We start from the raw sequence: 15,641 nt of genomic DNA on the forward strand, positions 1-15,641 counted from the left end.
CTGGAGGCACGGGCTCGGTGATCTTGTACGGCGGGTCCCAGAACGTGACTTTCTTCTCGGCAGCAGACGTGTCGAGGTTGAACAACCTGATGAACGCCCCCTCAAACATGAATCCCACATCGCCGATCTGCGGCTCGCCCGACTCGTGCGGCTCGGGGTACCAGAGGGCGTGGCCCAGATGGAGCGTCTGGAGACTGGACGCGTAGATCTCGTCCGGAGCGGACAGCGGTCGGAACCAGCGAAACATGAGGAATGGGAAGGGGATACGCAGCGCAATCTGGAGGAGTGTGGGCGACAGTGCAAAGCGTGCCAGGGACACGCACGCTGTGGGATCGATGGCGAGGACGGCTCCAGCGTCACTGGCCTGATGGATTCGCACGAGGAAGACGGGCGCCCAAACATTAAATCGTCGGGTAGGAGAGGATTGGGCATTCGCAATCCTCGCATTCTAGAGTAAGAAGAACTCGCGGTATGTAGTGCTAGGGCGACCAGCATGGAAACGGCGACGTGCATCAGTGAAATGGTGCCGGCCGCGAGGAGGAATTCGCGTCCTATGGCCAGATGACCTGGTCCATGATACAGGGTATCTGAAATGGCCCAATTAATATTGAGATTGGACTACTGGATGTGTTAAGAATTTGGCTGCGCACCATGACGTCGCGCCCGGGGATCGCAAGGAATTGGAAGTGGCTCGGTTGATAGGTTCTTGTTGCGCTGACGGGGGTATACCGTCTCGATTAGTAAGGATAACGATATCGAACTGATGGCTTGTCATCACCGATGAGGATAATATTACAAGTTGGCCGCCGTCGACATCGTGGTGAAAGAAAGACCAACGGATAGTGTCTTACATAAGTGCCTCGTGGCGTTTGATGCGCCTTCGGGCGGACTAGGGCGCCGACTCTCCACGTTACCACGAGAACGATCGGCGGCACAAGCCGTCTGATTTCCAAACCCTGTGCGGAAGAAGGCCGAACACCGGTCTGAATGCGAGCCCTGTTCAAAACCACTGCTGCTCTCCGATCTTAGTACTTAAGTAATGAAGGTTTTTTCACCGACGCCCGGATATCTCCGCTTAAAACCATCCTCGTGATTGTGCAAAGCATCTGTAGTGGTCTGAGGCCATGTAAAACACTAGCGCTTTTTATATGTTGTTTACGTACGTTCTGCAAGACCTTTGAGCACTATCCTTCGAGCGCACGATCACGCTCGACGTCCCTGACTTGGGACTTGTGGGTCATCCTCGCGTGGTGCAGCCCAACTCGACTCGCGTCCTACTCTCGGACGAGTTCGAACTGACGCGCAAGTCGCCGGATTCTCATCCAGGTTCAGCTGAGACAACTAGCACACTAGCTGCCTAGTATCCCCTCTGCGATGTCGCGCCCGCAACCCTCGGTACGCTCGAAATACTCGGATGCTGCATTTATGCGGTCTTCGGACTCCAGGCGCCCTCTTGCACGACGAAGCGCACCTGCGTCTCGCACTGCACCTTCTCCCGCCCTCTACACCGCCAGCGCGCGGGGTCAGTACGTGAACGAAGCCCGCTGCTTGAACCGAGCGCACTGGGCCGAGACATCTATCGCGCCGCATTCCCATAGACATGCGCGCCGTCTGACGCCACAATCGGGACAGAGATCGGTCTGGGAAGGCAGTGTCCACTTCGACATCCACTTCACTGCAGAGCAGGGCCTTCGGCCCGCGTTTCCACGCGCAGCAACGACTCCCGGGGCCTTCACAGCGTAAGTAATGGGCGCGATTTGTCTAATATCGTGGGAGACCACGGCTCACCAGACAAAAGGCCGGCTTGAAAAGACAGAGCGTTCGGGCTCCTCCGCGTCGTCTCGGTGCAGTACAGGCCCTTGGGCGTGCGTGTCGCGCGCAGCAACAACTCCCGGGGCTTCCACGACGTAACTCATGAGCGCGATTCGTCTATTATTGTGTGCGATTACGGCTCACCCGTCTTGTATAGGGACCCCGCCGATCAGTGTCTAGACCGCCCCCTTCGCCCGACCCGGAGGTAAACAGCTGTTCTTTTACTTGGCGAGCCGCCGACGCCCACGACCCCGGCGAGCACAAGGGCGCGCACGCCCAGTCCAATGGGCAGTCGTTTCAACCTGTGGTCCTGCGGGGAAGACAACTTCGAAGAAGGCCGCGCCGCGCGACGACGCGCTTGTCCTGCTCGTGGGCCTCGCGCGGGGCCGCTGGCACACGCTGTCGCCGTCTTCTTCTGGCCCTTGGATACACCCTTCCAAACGTAAGAACGCCCTGTCGGGCGGCGGCGCGGTCTGGCCGGGCGATGTGATGCGTCTGGCTCGCGCGAGTGCTGGTTCTTTTTTTCTGTTTAGGGCCGGTCAAGTAGGTTCTGATGGTTCGAGCTCTTGGGTCGTGATGCATCACGGCCATTGGTTCGTTGGAGATGCGCACTGAGATGGGGTTCCCACCGGGCGGTGTGCGACTGCGCGGACGCGACCAGATGTTCGCGAGATCGCTCCCGCGAAGGCGAGCGTTTCTCGTCGGTGATGGGGACTCGCACGTGCTTGGAAGGGCCTGTCCTTGGCTAGACCGCTGGTAGGGTCGGGGGCCCAGTTCGACTAGCCATCGGCGGTTTAGCTTCGGGATATGTTCCGGGCTGCGCGTATTTTGGGTGCGCTCGCCTCTTCTCGCGAAATCGTCTTCCAAAGCCGCATACCTGCACGCTTTGCTGTTCCACCCACCGTGAACCCCGGGGCGCGCTAACGTCGCGAGCGTGAGACTGTCTCGCCCTGTCCGCCAGTGTCGGTGCCGCCCTTTGTCTTGATGGGCAGCCGCCGCGGTAAGAGCGAGGCTCCTCGGACACCACGTCATTCCCGGCTCGAGGGCAGCTCAGTCAGTCGCACGGACCCTGGTGGGAACTCGGGAATGTATCGAGCGCCGAAATCGGGCGTCTCGGGGTGCAGGGAGCAAAGGGTCGCCGATCAGAGGACATGTGTCTATTTCGAGGATCGCGACAATCCCAGGACCAGGGGCCGGCGCGGCGCGGCGTGTGTCGTGTGGGCATGCGAGACGTGTGAGTACGTCACGACGGACGCCACAGTTCGGGTCGCGCGGTCGCGGGGCCTGAATTAAGTGCAGGTCGCCGCCGGCGGAGATGAGCCGCAATCGGCGGGTGCGAGGCAGGGCAGGCTGCACGCACGGCGACCGCTATGGCCATGGCCAAGCAGGTGACGGCAGGCCAAGGCCAGGCCTCCCCGCGCAGATCCTGCGCGTGACGCAGCCTCGTGTGCGCCCTCTTTTTGCGCGCCCGCGCGTGTGAGGGCAGTCGCCGCCCGAATGTGTGCCAGGGGCGTCCGCTTGGGGCGCCGCGGGCGCCGCTGCTCGGGCACGGCGGGGCGGCAGCGGGTGTGCGAGAGACACGGTACGCGCCTGTGGATGTTTCACGGGGATCGTCGCGTGCATCGTCGGAGGGACGCGCGTGCAGGATCGCCGCGGTTCGATCGGCGCGAACGTGTTTCTGTGGGCAGACTGGGGACGCGGCACGCTCGGCACGGCTGCCATATCGGGGAGATTCCCGTGCCTCTTGGGATTGGGGGTGACGGATGATTTCCCCCCGGCCGGCGTCCATGCTGGCTCTGTTGTCCGCTCCGCCGTCTGCGCGTGTCCGTCCGTGTATATAAGCCCCTCCGCACCGAGGACCCCCACGCCCGCCCGACTGCCTCCTCTCCCCCATCCTCCCGCATCGATGGCGGCCAAGGTCTCCCTCCCGAGTATCAACGAGATGTTCCCTGGTGCGTCTCCCCTCTCCGTCTTCGCCCCCAGCTCCTGCTGATCTCCGCGACAGAGCACATGCTCGGGCCCTTGTACACCGACAGAGACCGTTCGCCCTCCACCCAGGTCCGTCTCCCGTCGGATCGTCTCCCGCTCTCCATGCTCACTGACGTCCAGGCACACGAGCCGCAGCAGGCCCTGCGGCCGCACGACCCGGGCTATGCGCCACACCCCTCTGTGTCCCCTGACTCGGCCTACGACGCCACACCTGCCCCCGCGCCGCCTCGCTCAAGACCCAGCTTCCGCGTCCAGATCCCGCCGCCGCCGCCCTACGAGCCCTCGTCGTCGTCGTACACACCCTCGTCGTCGTACGCCCCGTCATCGTCAACCAGCGCTTACCCGCCCTCGTCGGCCTACACGCCGTCCTCCTCCACCTCGACCCTCCCCTCGTATGCGCCGTCACCAGCGACGTTCCGCGCGGTCCCGCTGCCGTCTCCGTACACGCTGCCGACCGCAGACGCCTTTGCGCCCTCGTTCGTGCCGCCGCAGTTCGCCCCGCAGCAGCCGTACGCGAGCCCAGCGCAGCTCGGCCCCCAGCCGTACGTCAGCGCCGCGCACTTTGGCGGCGCGGGCGGCCCCATGGTGAGCGTCGCGAGCGAAGAAAAGAAACACTGCTGCCCGCACTGCCTCAAACGCTTCAACCGGCCGAGCAGCCTGAGCATCCACGTCAACACGCACACAGGCGCCAAGCGTGAGTCTTGTCTCCCGCCCCGTTTCTTCCGTTGTGCGCGCCCGTGTGTAACCGTTGTGCCTCGACGACAGCGTTCAAGTGTCCCTTCCCCGGCTGCAGCCGCGCCTTCAACGTGAACTCGAACATGCGCCGCCACTGGCGCAACCACCTCTCGGCCGCACGACGTGCGGGCGGCGGCGGCGGCGGCGGCGTGGGGCCAGGCGCTCCGTTCGGCATGAGCCCCGTCGCCGTGCCAGACGCGCCTCCCGCACACGAACAAGCACCGTCGGCGTTCAGGCACGACGCTGAATTCCCACCCGCCCCGCTGCGCGCGCAAGCCCCCGCAGGCTTCCCGCCGGCTGCCGCGGGCCCCCGTGTCACAGGCTACGTCGTCACCCCGCCCAGTTATGCCCCCCAGGCCCATGCAGCGGCAGAACTGCCCGAGACACGGCCGCGGTACACGCACGGCGACGCACACGCGTCGCGCTCGTACGTGCGAGACTACCACCGCGACGGCGAATACAGCGCTCGGCTGCCACTGCCGCACACGCCGCCAAGAGAGGCGAGGGAGGAACGCGCGCCGCCGACACCGCCCCTGAGCCACTCGGCGTCGAGCTCGCCGCAGAGCTCGAGCGGGCACAGTTTGCCGCCTGTCGGCGTGCCTCCGCAGTCGGCGTATGCGCCGGCGTACTACACGGGTGCGTCGAAGACGTCGTATGTGGCATACGCGGCGTTCGAGCCGACACGTACGTTGCCCGGCGCAGAGGCGCACCGACGTGCAGACGAGCTGCCGTCGCCGGGGAGTTCGCGCGAACGCGGGTATGACAGGCGGGTGTACGATGACGATGGCAGCGCGCGTGACGATGATGCAGGAGACGAAGACGACGACGACGACGAGGCGTACAGCGAGGAACAGGACGCGGACGCGCTCGCAGACATGAACGACAACGACGAAAATGACGACGAGGACGAGGACGACGCGTACCCGCCCCCGCCGCTGTCCCCACAGGCGCACCTCGCACCGCCGCCTGCGCCGCTACACGGGCGCACGCGCAGCCGGTCGTCGCCGCGCCTCGCACCGGGACGCTATGCGCCGTACGCTGCGCCGCGCGGTGCGCAGTACGACGAGCGCACCGAGTGGGCGCGGCCCGAGGGGCGTGCGCGGAGCAGCACTGTCGCGGGCGAGGCGGCGCCGCTGCGCGCGGGCCGGTGGTGGGATTGAGCTGGTGTGTTGAACATATAGACGGACGGACGGTTTTTTTTTTTTGGAGGTGGCTGCTTGCGGACGGTGTCGGTTCGTTTGTGTATGCTCTCGGCTTTGGTTGGTTACCTTTCTTCTTTTGCTACCATTTCACATTTTCATACACTGCTTGCATTTTTCATAACACTGTGCTTCCCTATTCGCATCCCCCTCTCACCGCCTGCATCTCTTTCCATTTTGCCATCTCACACAACACGCGCATATCCCCCTCTCACCCGGAACAGTGCACCTTTTTTACACACATCGATGTATCCGTATATGCCGCCCCTGACCTGTGTATTTGTACCCTTGTATCGAGCAGCTTTTTGCATGTGTATCTAGTAGCGTCTCCCTCTACTGCCTCGTGTGTATTATTATTAGGCGTGACGCAGCGTGCGCTTTTACGGTTCAAGCCGCGGTACGTACGTCGCTGGCGGCGCCGCTGTGTCACTGCTGATGAGCGGGTGTAGTATGTCGTCCTTTTGTGTTTTTTTGCGATGAGCAGCGGTGTCAGTCTGCCGACGTGATCATTGGTGACAGCGCCGATGATGTTCTTTCTCGTGCATTGGCTTTGTGTCCTAGCGTCCTTCACTGCCTGCTGTGACATAGCGTGCCTTGCGGTATGTGGACGTCTGTCCGCCGCGCGTACGTCGCGGGCGGCGTCGCGATGCCCGTCTGGGCTCTCGAACGTGACGTCCCTGCCATATTTTAGTCCTGTCAACTGTATGCGTATACATGCCTGCTAGTGGCCCCCAGAGCTCTCTGGGTATTTATTTGGATTGGCGTCATGCTTTTTTTTTTTTTCGGTATGTGGCAGTTATCGTCGACAGCGCCGCGTCCCATCGACGCAGACAGCTGACTGCGCCGCGGCGTCCGTGCCTAGGCGCATGACCAAAAACCTCGGTCGTTGGCAGGGTCGTGAACTTTGGAGGTGTGAGAGGCCGTTGGGTTTGCGCTGGAAATTGCCGGTGGAAGCGAGGGTCAGGGCGTGCCGACGGACGATCCCAGGCCCCCCCTCATGTCCGTCCCGGGGAATGTGATATATGGGACAGGTTTCCGGCTGGAGACGTCTGTTTCGTGCCCTGGGCAACCGGACGCCCCGTTTCCAGATGCTGCACACACGGGACGTGTTTCCGGCGGGGGTGTGTGCAGCAGCGTCTTCCGGCGAGGACCCTAGCTTTCCTGGATGTCCAGATATCGGGATGTCGGGATCCTTGCCGCGAAGCAGCGCAGCGCAGCGGTGCAGTGCGTGTGGGGCTGGGGCTGGACGGGCTCGTGCCACCAAGAGCATTCCCACGTCAGGTGGTGCACCGCCGATCCCGGACGTGGTGGCTTTGCATCATGGATCGCCGTGAAAAGCTTGGGCTCGTTTTGGGAGGTGCCCATGGCATGAGCGGCATGTTGCGTTTGCATTTCAGAGCGTCGTGCCCTCCGGTGACGGAGACATGTCGCCTGCTGCCGTCAGTCTTGCACGGGTGCAGAAAGCCCTGTCGTCGTCGTCGTTGTTGTTGCGGAAACGTCCTGGTCTTTGCGACGCGCCAGAAAAAGCAGCCGAAAGCGAGCATCGAACGGGCGCTTCCCCGCCGGTGGCCGGCGGCAGACCACGGTGATCGGGTGAGCGTGTGCCCTCGACGCTCTTCGCTTCCGCTCTCCCACGCTTCTCGTCGGATGGCTCGAGTCTGGACATGCTGTAGGGCTCGCGGTGGCTCACACGCGTACGCACGACTGGTGCCGACAACAGCGTTCTCTGGCCTGTCTTTCTGCGTCCGAGCGCCAGCCTGTATGCGTCCGAGTTCGCAAAGTGCACAGACGACGGTGACGTCGTCGCCACCCCGGCGTCGTGCGTGTGCTGGGCCCCTACCCCGCGTTCGCTCAGGCGGCTCATGTGCTCACACATAGGATTTGCGTTGCGCGTTCTCGCAGATCCTTATATAAAATGCGCTTCGCACACGGCACGTCATCGATTCATATCCAGAGCGACCCCCATCGATCCGTCTACGCCCAGAAACGGCATGCTGGCGATCGTGCATTGGGGGACGTGCACCCCTCCAACCCCGCAACGTGTGTGCCGTGCGCGGGAGGTACGTCCCGATAGGCCTGCGACGGACATGTTGTGGGGCGAGCGGCGCCCGACGAGCGCGGCCCTTGGCGACAAGACACGCGCGTCCCTCCCGAGTCGGATGACGCGCAGCCGTTGCTTCTGTCTCGCGCGTCGTGCGGTCGACGCGGCCAAGCCGCCTCCCGAGACAGAAGCCACGATAGGGACGCCCCTAAGCGTTGAATGGAAAACGGGACGCAAGACGAACGAAACGACGTAAGGGACCGTCGTGACGAAGATGGATGAGATAAACTCGGGTACGGTTAATCTCCTCGCTAACGCGTAAAGGGGCCGGCCCCTGAGCGGGCTCGCCACCGTTTGTCCTCAGCGCAAAAACTCCCCGAGTCCCGCCTTGGTCACCGCCGCTCCTCTGCTGCGAAGGAGACCAATGCCGGACGCGCCGGCCACCCGCCAGGACGCCTCGGGCGGACTCAACGCCGCGTCGCAGGCGCCCTTCTCGCGGATGCCGCCGTCGCGCCGGGACAGCCGTGGGTGCCTGCCGTCTCGCTATAATTACGGATCGGCGGGCGATCCATCCCCTCTTTCGCTTAGCACGCTCTGCGGCGGCGGCGGCAACGGCGCGTTAATGTAGTCCAAGGGTCCCCCACCTACGATCTTGGCGAGAGCCGATCCTCGCGCTCATCACGAGGGCGTCGTCTCCCGGCGGAGTTCTCTCCTCCAGGACGGCCAGAGTTCTGGTCGGAGGTGTGGCGGACGTACGGCGGCGGCGCGCGCGCGCTCGCTGGTCGCATGGCGTGCGCGTACCGGGCCAGCGCGCCCCGACGAGAAGATCGCGATGTGCGCGCCCTGGGGTGATTCGCGCGTGCGATCGGCGGAAGGAGCCTCGCCTCCCCCTCTTGCAAACGACCAGCTTCCGCGCGCGCTCGTCGCCCGTCTGTGGCCGGTTAGGCTGCTCCTGCGGGAGATGCGGCAGAGGGGGACTGCGCGCGGTGTTTGGTGGTGATGACGAGGACTCGGGCGTGGCGAGATCGGCTCGGGCGGGAAGGAAGAGAGGGTGGGGCGCGCGGGACGCGGTGCACGGCGCGTTTTTGGCCAACGACGCTGATGCAAATGGGCCGGGCAAAAGCATCGCGCGCGGCACTGTGCGAGCAACCGCCAACGATGTGCGAGGTGGAAACATGTGGGTGTGCCGGTGGGTGTGGCAGAGTCCGAAGCAGACGCTGCAAGAGCACGCACGCCGGGGTTCTTCTGCTGAGTCAGAGAGCGCCGGAGTGGAGGCTTCGCGTCTGCGGCGCGTCGGCCCGTGGACGCATGTTTTCGCGTACGTGGAGAGTTCCAGAGGAGGCGTTGTGGAGAGGGCGGTGGGCGGCGACTCGGAGCTCTGGGGCGACACGCCGGCCAGATGAACGCCTACGGACGTGAAATTGGTTGACACATGTCGCATCGCACGCGTGAAGCTTAATGCCCGAGGGTCCATCATACCCCGGCGGCGAGATTAGAACTTTTGGTGTCAATGTCTCGTCAATGCCGAATTAGAGCTATCTGGCAGTGTCAAGGAGGTGTATTGGGGGCCTGTCAGCACTGAGCCGAGACGACGGGGCACTGCACTGTTTCCTGCGACAGGAATAAACGATTCACGAAGCTTATTGTCTTGTACTGGAAACAAAATTCTTCGTTTTCAGAGCGTTTGGTTGGTGAGAGGTTCTGCTGCTGACTATCTGATGGCGACGTGGAGGAATGTCGCACCCACCTGACAACCGCATCAAACGCCACGAAGAACTTATGTAAGATTTTTCACGAACGGCGAGCGCGCTCTTTCGAGTTTCACTTGACCGCAACGTCGACAGCGACCAGCAGCTCATAACTTCTAGGTCGTCGCTACATAATATTTTGCTGTCGACCGGACGAAGTGTCCGTCACCCATATTGACTCTGCATCATTCTGGCACAACGTCATCGCTCACGATTCGCGACGTCGACGACGTCGAGACCGCCTATAAGCCCAATCCGCCTGTTGCATCACAGTGAAGACCATATATAGGATCATGCGACTACAGATTGTTACATTCAGCATCAAGCTGATGTGCGTCACCACTTCGAACATGACCGTCCTCTATTCTGACTGGATCTTCGTGCTAGCAATTCGTCTTATCTCAGTAAACGCCTACAACACAGTCTGCGGCTGGTATATGGTCCTCATCCCTTTGGGAGACTCAGAGCGCGAGCGTCCATCTTTCTCGTGGGAAACGATCAGGCTGATGACGCTGGAACGATCCTCGCTATCAATCCTCAGAGGGTGTGTCCTTGGTGCTGCCACCTCTGCTCTTCCCGCCTGCTCTACATCCTACGTCTTACCCCACATGTTTCGTTGGTTTCGTCCGCTATCTGCTCCAGACGAGATCTATGCGTCCAGTCTCCAGACGCTTCATCTCGGCCACGCCCTCTGGTACCCCGAGCCGCACGAGTCAGGAGAGCCGCAGATCGGCGACGTGGGGTTCATCCACGAAGGCGCGTTCATCAGGCTGTTCAACCTCGACCTCTCCGCTCCCGAGAAGAAGGTCACGTTCTGGGAGCCGCCGTACGAGATCACCGAGCCCCTGCCTCCGGGCGTACTCAAGATCGATCGCAGGCACCGACCACTCGTCCCCGACCATTACTGTAGTCATGGAGTGGAGAGCAAGGAATTGCACGCTTCGGCAAACATGTGCGTATACCAGCTCGTCCGAGAAATCACTCTCTGCTGACAGTCTGAGCCACGCAGAACGGCCGGTGCAAATGTGTCCGCAGCGCTTACTGCCAACTACACATGCAAGGCGGCTCAAGGCGCGATTCTCGCGCTCAAGAGTGAAGCTCACGCCGAGACCGTGTTCGAAAATGCGGTCCTGGAGAACTACATCGCCCGGCATCACGACGGGTGGTATGCGTATGCCAAGGACGTCCTCGGTCACCGATTCAAGCAGGAAAGCCTTATCGTAGTCCGCGGCTGGGTCAAGACAGAGGCGGATTGGGCCGTGGCTGCCTTCAGCAACGCCAGCACAAGTGTCAGCGCTTCGGTCGAAGGCAACGCTGGCGGCGTTGCGGGGGCTGGAATCGGCGGGTCTCACTCGAGGTCTGTAACGGGTCCACGAGTGCAACGGCAGGGTCGGGACTACCTGGCGGACGCGTCTCGCCCCCGTCCCGCAGAGCCGATCAGGGACCAATGCGTCCTGGTGAAACGCTACATGCTGCGAAAGCGGCTGGTGATTCTGAAGAAGATCGTTGCGGGTGCGGACTACCACCGGCTTCCGGGTGCGGGCGACGAGCGAGGTGGATCGGGAGGGAAAGGAGTCGTGGTGCAGGAGGAAGAGGATCTTATCGACGCAAATATGCTGGAGTTCAAGGGCGAGGTACGTCTTGCGCTATGTTGTATTTGTGAAGTACGCGAGCTGATGAACCACTAGGGCGAAGCTCCCGACCTGCTGGAAATCCTTCTGGACTACATGCTGGAGGTGTGTCCACCCAAGCCTAGCGATGTCTGTTCCGCTAAGTGATGCGTCTTGAACCACAGACTACCTGCGCCGAGACGGTGATTGCGAGCGATGACGACGTCGAGAGCATCATCGTACGTACCGTGTGAACTACCTCCTTGCAGACTGCGGAGACTGATTTCAGCCAGGGTGGCAATCACGTGGTCGACTTCGCCAGTTATCTTCGTCGAGTGCAGCCTCCAGTGCACGTCGACGGCACGCGTGAGTATCCTATCGTCGAGCAACAGCGTCATCCAAGACTGACGATCGTCGCATAGTTGGGCTGATCTGCACAGAAGACGTAATATCTCATGAGCGAGAGCGCACTCTCGCACGTCGCATCATCACACCTGCCGACGTGGCTGACTGGCCAGGTATCACCTTGGACGGCGCTGGTCACCCGGGAGACCGGCCCGTCTTCATCGGCCCCACGCAAGCGGAGGTTCGACCACTGAAACTGAGACAGCTCGTCTTCACCGACTCTCGAGATCCATCCGCATTCTGCCGATGCTTCTCGGTGTCAACTGATGGCAACCTGCTAGCCGCCTCGTTCGCAAGTGGTGACGTCCTCGTGTGGCGACTACCCGATGGTCTACTCGTCCAACGCCTACATCATCAAGGCCATGCACAGCCTGTGCGCTCCCTTGAATTTTCTCCCAACAATCGTTCTCTTGTCTCAGGATCCGAGGATGGGACCGCGATCGTCTGGGATATCCGACATGGTCGCGCACTTCTACGTCTGGAAGGACATAGTGGGACGGTGGGGAAAGTTGTGTATGCCCCAAACGGCGCACTCATTGCCACCGCGTCCGATGTCGACAAATCTGTGAAGATTTGGGACGCCTCGATTGGAGCATGTCTACATTCCTTCGACGTCGAGAACGACATATACCAGGTTGCCTTCTCCCCCAATAACTCGCGCGTCTACATTGACCAAAAGGGTCGCTGTTTGATCTATGACACCCAAACTTACACGCGCATCGCTGAATTGCGGCATAATTATGAACCCTGCGAGTCGTCAGTGTCTCGCCAAGGAGACCGCATAGCCACCGCATCGACGAATGATCAAGTGAAGATCTGGAGTGCGGTGACTGGCAAGGAGCTTCTCACAATCGACCACCCGCGAAAGCTCTCATATCCTGTGGCATTCTCCCCCGACGGCTCCGAGGTATTGGCCGCTTGTGACGCAGACAATACGACCGTCGCCTTCAACTCACGGACTGGTCGGTTACGTCGCGTCTACCAGCTCTCAGGAACATTGCAGTATGCATCATACTCCCCACGCGGAGACTACGTTGTCTTGGGAGACGGCGTGAGGGATCTCCACGTCTGCGACCCGAAGTCTGGAGCGTTCCTTGCGAATTTTGAGGGGCTCGGTGACGCTTCCAGCATCTATGACCCTCGATGTCTACTCGAGGGTCAAAACCTCGTAGTGCATTTCTCGGACGGACTCTCGCTTCTGCATGATATCCGGGATGTATTGCGACTGAGATAGCGTGGAGTCACTAGAGTGACACTTACTTCACTTGATATTATATTAGCTCAGACACATAAAGAGTATCCGGAAAATATAATACATCAATGGGTGCTGAAATAGTGTAAGGGCGCATATTCATGCGATGAGTGAAGATAGTAAGAGCGTGCGCGAGATGCGGTCTAGGGACGATAAGCAAGTAGATGTGATAGCAACGTCGGGTGTCAGATTTCGCACACCATACGTAGCGTTGTGCTGCAGATGATGGAATAATATGAAGGGCGATGACAGCCAGAAATCAATCTGTGCATTTACCGAAATCGACGTCACGATTGCGACTGGATCTCGTTTGTCAGGGAGATACCACAGGAGGGAGCATACTGCTCACTTGGTCATTCTGGCCGAATGATTTGCAGGTCTGTTTAAGTATTTTCTCGTAGGGAACGGCGAATATGCTCGGAAATGACCTATTGCGCGAGCTTAATGCTATCGGATCCTATAGCATTTGCAATCCGACGCACCCTTAAGTTGAGGATACACTGGCCTTCCATAATTGTAACTCGTCTGGAATCGCTCCTCCGTGTCTCTCATATGGCAGAATACATCAAATATGATAACACCGTGACGACTGAGCGAGATGGATAGATGAGAGAGTGATCGAGATGTTCTGGACGACCATCTGGTCCTGTAGGCCACAAAGGCCTGATAGGCCTTTGGTCCTGCGCCTAGCAGATTGCAGAATTTTTCGTTTTCGTTGGATGCGTCAATCCGCGTATTATGCACATATGCTTGCTGCTGAGTCTGTGGGAGAAGAAATCAGAGGTCGCACGATTAAGATGCACACAGACGTACAGTATGTTCTGCCGAATTAGATATTATCTCCGACTGATCTACCGCGGCAGGAGAGTGTCTAGCAATTGGAGGTTAATGTCCCCCTAAACTCAGAGCACCAGAAGATTTCTGGGGAACGAGCATCAAGGAATGAATATCATGTGTATCTGACAATTATCCACAAGATCAAATAAGCGAATACGGATGAATTTGGTGGTAGACGAGACTTATGGGTCATTGTTATCGCCCAGAAATCGTACACTTGACATGTTTGTAAGGGGTTGATGTAAATCAGAGCGTTACGTGGATATAGTGGCCAAAAGCCGCATGGAGACTGTGATATATATCTGTGTACTCCACTTTCTTCTCAATGACGTCCAAGACGACGTCAGTTCGATCGTCCACCTTCCCGGCCCATCAAATTCAATTTTCACCAATCACGGTTTTAGAGCACAACAAACCCAAGCAGTGTCAGTAATCACATGACGATATTAATAGAGCAACATGGACACCGTTCATTCAAACGTTCCTGTGTTTAGTGAGTGCGAGGGAGCATTTTGATCCGTGTCACATGTGGGTTGTTGGTGCTGACAACCCTTGGGACCCGACTCTCGTGCATTTCCTTGTTGTCGTTTCCTGCTTGGTCGTTGCGCGGCATGTCGCTCCTTGTCGCTCTCTTCCAAGTATACACCCATCGAAGACCCCGGACGACTCTCTGGAAGTGGCGCCCTGCCTCGTCACACTCCTGTTTGGATCATGGCACCAAACGAGCGGCACCCGCCTCTCGGGCACTATTACAGTCACGCAATCACCCAGCATGGTACCACATCAGGAAACAGCGTCTTGCTGCGTAGCAGGGGCGTCTACTACCGCGTCTACGCTCGCTGCTTAGTGCATGCGCGAGGCTCAGGAGAGCCTGGCAGCACTCAGCAGCCGCTCATATATGCACCACAGAACACTGGCTAGTTTCTTGCGCCGTAAGCTAGATTTTAATGTAAAGCATATGATTACAACATTAGTGAATGGAACTAAATAGTATACAAAATTTTGATTGTGACACTTGAAGCTTGAAGCACTGTCCGAAGGTGGTATATTCTTCACTTGCTCAAGTACGCGAGTGTCTGCCCTAAACTAGCGAGTGATGGCACAGCCAATAATAATAAGCACCCGAACATCTCTCCTCTTGTTCCACGTCACCACCGCGCCGCGTCAGCCTCTGTCAATGATGTCAGTCAACGGGTAACGCGTCGACGCCCTCGACGTCCTTGCGTAAGTGCTATTCTTCTGATACATACTCATACCCTTCTCATGGGCAGCAAGGTCGCATCATCACGGGCGGAGCGGGCGCACAAACCCCGGAGTAACGAAGCAACACTGTGTGCGCGACTAAGAGGCTCGTGAACAATACGACAAGTATTGCAGGCCACAAGAGCTAGGGGCGCGACGACCGCGTTGCTGGTGAGATACCCACAGCTGTTGAGGGCAGCACGGCCCTCCACCGCTATCTTACTTTTCTCAGCGGAGGATGCGGCGTCTTGTGGATTACGGGCAGTGGTAATTGGTGAGTTTATTAGACTATATAATCTCGATGTTGTCAAGTTGAGGTCGTACCAGACAATGGAAGATCTGCCAATCCGCCTCCCGCTGTGGTATCCACCATCCACCTCTACCACCGTGTCGTGCATATCGGGGTACGTCATGCTCTCACACTCGTGCACCTCAGCCGCGGCCTTGCCTAGCTCACACGCGAGCACCGGGTGCACGTTGCGCTTGAACGCGCCTTTGAAATTTCTAGCACAGGCATAGCCGCGGGCGCCTGTAGCTACGCAGGGCATATCGTGAGCCGCTCGTGACGCGCCTCATAACAAGCTCGTCGCTGTTGCACAGGTATTGCAGGAAGGGCGGTTGATGGATGCGCATTCGAGATCACCAGCCGCATATCCTGCGCTGCTCCCTGGGCTGGACGCATAGCAGTTTTAAGACTTAGGTGAGTCATGCCTCCGGAGATCATTTATCTATTATTCTGACTTGCTATGTGTTATAGGTTTTCCTCTTGTG

The 15,641-nt window shown here is 59.4% G+C and overlaps 7 protein-coding genes across 7 annotated transcripts; 4 read left to right on the plus strand and 3 right to left on the minus strand.

Annotated features, from left to right (window-relative positions):
* Nucleotides 1-10: 10 nt before the first annotated feature.
* Nucleotides 11-247, minus strand: PHACADRAFT_191123 (uncharacterized protein; the record flags this gene model as incomplete). The annotated part of the gene is made up of 1 exon (XM_007391318.1): nucleotides 11-247. A coding segment is annotated over one exon (237 nt), but the record flags the coding sequence as incomplete, so codon positions are not given.
* Nucleotides 248-3,055: 2,808 nt separating this feature from the next.
* Nucleotides 3,056-3,601, minus strand: PHACADRAFT_191124 (uncharacterized protein; the record flags this gene model as incomplete). Its single annotated transcript, XM_007391319.1, has 1 exon — nucleotides 3,056-3,601. The coding sequence occupies one exon, from the start codon at nucleotides 3,599-3,601 to the stop codon at nucleotides 3,056-3,058; it is 546 nt and encodes a 181-aa protein (XP_007391381.1).
* A 78-nt stretch (nucleotides 3,602-3,679) lies between these two features.
* Nucleotides 3,680-5,533, plus strand: PHACADRAFT_248877 (uncharacterized protein). The gene has a single exon (XM_007391320.1). It carries the CDS (start codon nucleotides 3,823-3,825, stop codon nucleotides 4,609-4,611), a length of 789 nt encoding a protein of 262 aa, XP_007391382.1. The 5' UTR covers nucleotides 3,680-3,822; the 3' UTR covers nucleotides 4,612-5,533.
* A 1,351-nt stretch (nucleotides 5,534-6,884) lies between these two features.
* On the plus strand, nucleotides 6,885-7,184 carry PHACADRAFT_248880 (uncharacterized protein). The gene has a single exon (XM_007391321.1). It carries the CDS (start codon nucleotides 6,901-6,903, stop codon nucleotides 7,105-7,107), a length of 207 nt encoding a protein of 68 aa, XP_007391383.1. The 5' UTR covers nucleotides 6,885-6,900; the 3' UTR covers nucleotides 7,108-7,184.
* Nucleotides 7,185-10,132: 2,948 nt separating this feature from the next.
* PHACADRAFT_88495 (uncharacterized protein) lies at nucleotides 10,133-11,302 on the plus strand (the record flags this gene model as incomplete). The annotated part of the gene is made up of 3 exons (XM_007391322.1): nucleotides 10,133-10,476; nucleotides 10,534-11,158; nucleotides 11,213-11,302. 3 exons carry the CDS (start codon nucleotides 10,133-10,135, stop codon nucleotides 11,300-11,302), a joined length of 1,059 nt encoding a protein of 352 aa, XP_007391384.1.
* A 496-nt stretch (nucleotides 11,303-11,798) lies between these two features.
* On the plus strand, nucleotides 11,799-12,925 carry PHACADRAFT_135917 (uncharacterized protein; the record flags this gene model as incomplete). The annotated part of the gene is made up of 1 exon (XM_007391323.1): nucleotides 11,799-12,925. A coding segment is annotated over one exon (975 nt), but the record flags the coding sequence as incomplete, so codon positions are not given.
* Nucleotides 12,926-14,878: 1,953 nt separating this feature from the next.
* PHACADRAFT_248882 (uncharacterized protein) lies at nucleotides 14,879-15,570 on the minus strand (the record flags this gene model as incomplete). Its single annotated transcript, XM_007391324.1, has 2 exons — nucleotides 15,195-15,570; nucleotides 14,879-15,158 (listed from the first exon to the last, which is right to left on the minus strand). Exons 1-2 carry the CDS (start codon nucleotides 15,416-15,418, stop codon nucleotides 14,879-14,881), a joined length of 504 nt encoding a protein of 167 aa, XP_007391386.1. The 5' UTR covers nucleotides 15,419-15,570.
* Between the last annotated feature and the right edge of the window lie 71 nt (nucleotides 15,571-15,641).

The sequence above is a fragment of the Phanerochaete carnosa genome (assembly GCF_000300595.1).
Source record: "Phanerochaete carnosa HHB-10118-sp unplaced genomic scaffold PHACAscaffold_2, whole genome shotgun sequence".
Taxonomy (NCBI): domain Eukaryota; kingdom Fungi; phylum Basidiomycota; class Agaricomycetes; order Polyporales; family Phanerochaetaceae; genus Phanerochaete; species Phanerochaete carnosa.

What these genes read in the sequence shown, in the direction of transcription:
- PHACADRAFT_248880 (XM_007391321.1), top strand. Translation starts at nt 6,901, where the DNA reads ATGTCCAGATATCGGGATGTCGGGATCCTTGCCGCGAAGCAGCGCAGC.
- PHACADRAFT_248877 (XM_007391320.1), top strand. Translation starts at nt 3,823, where the DNA reads ATGCTCGGGCCCTTGTACACCGACAGAGACCGTTCGCCCTCCACCCAG.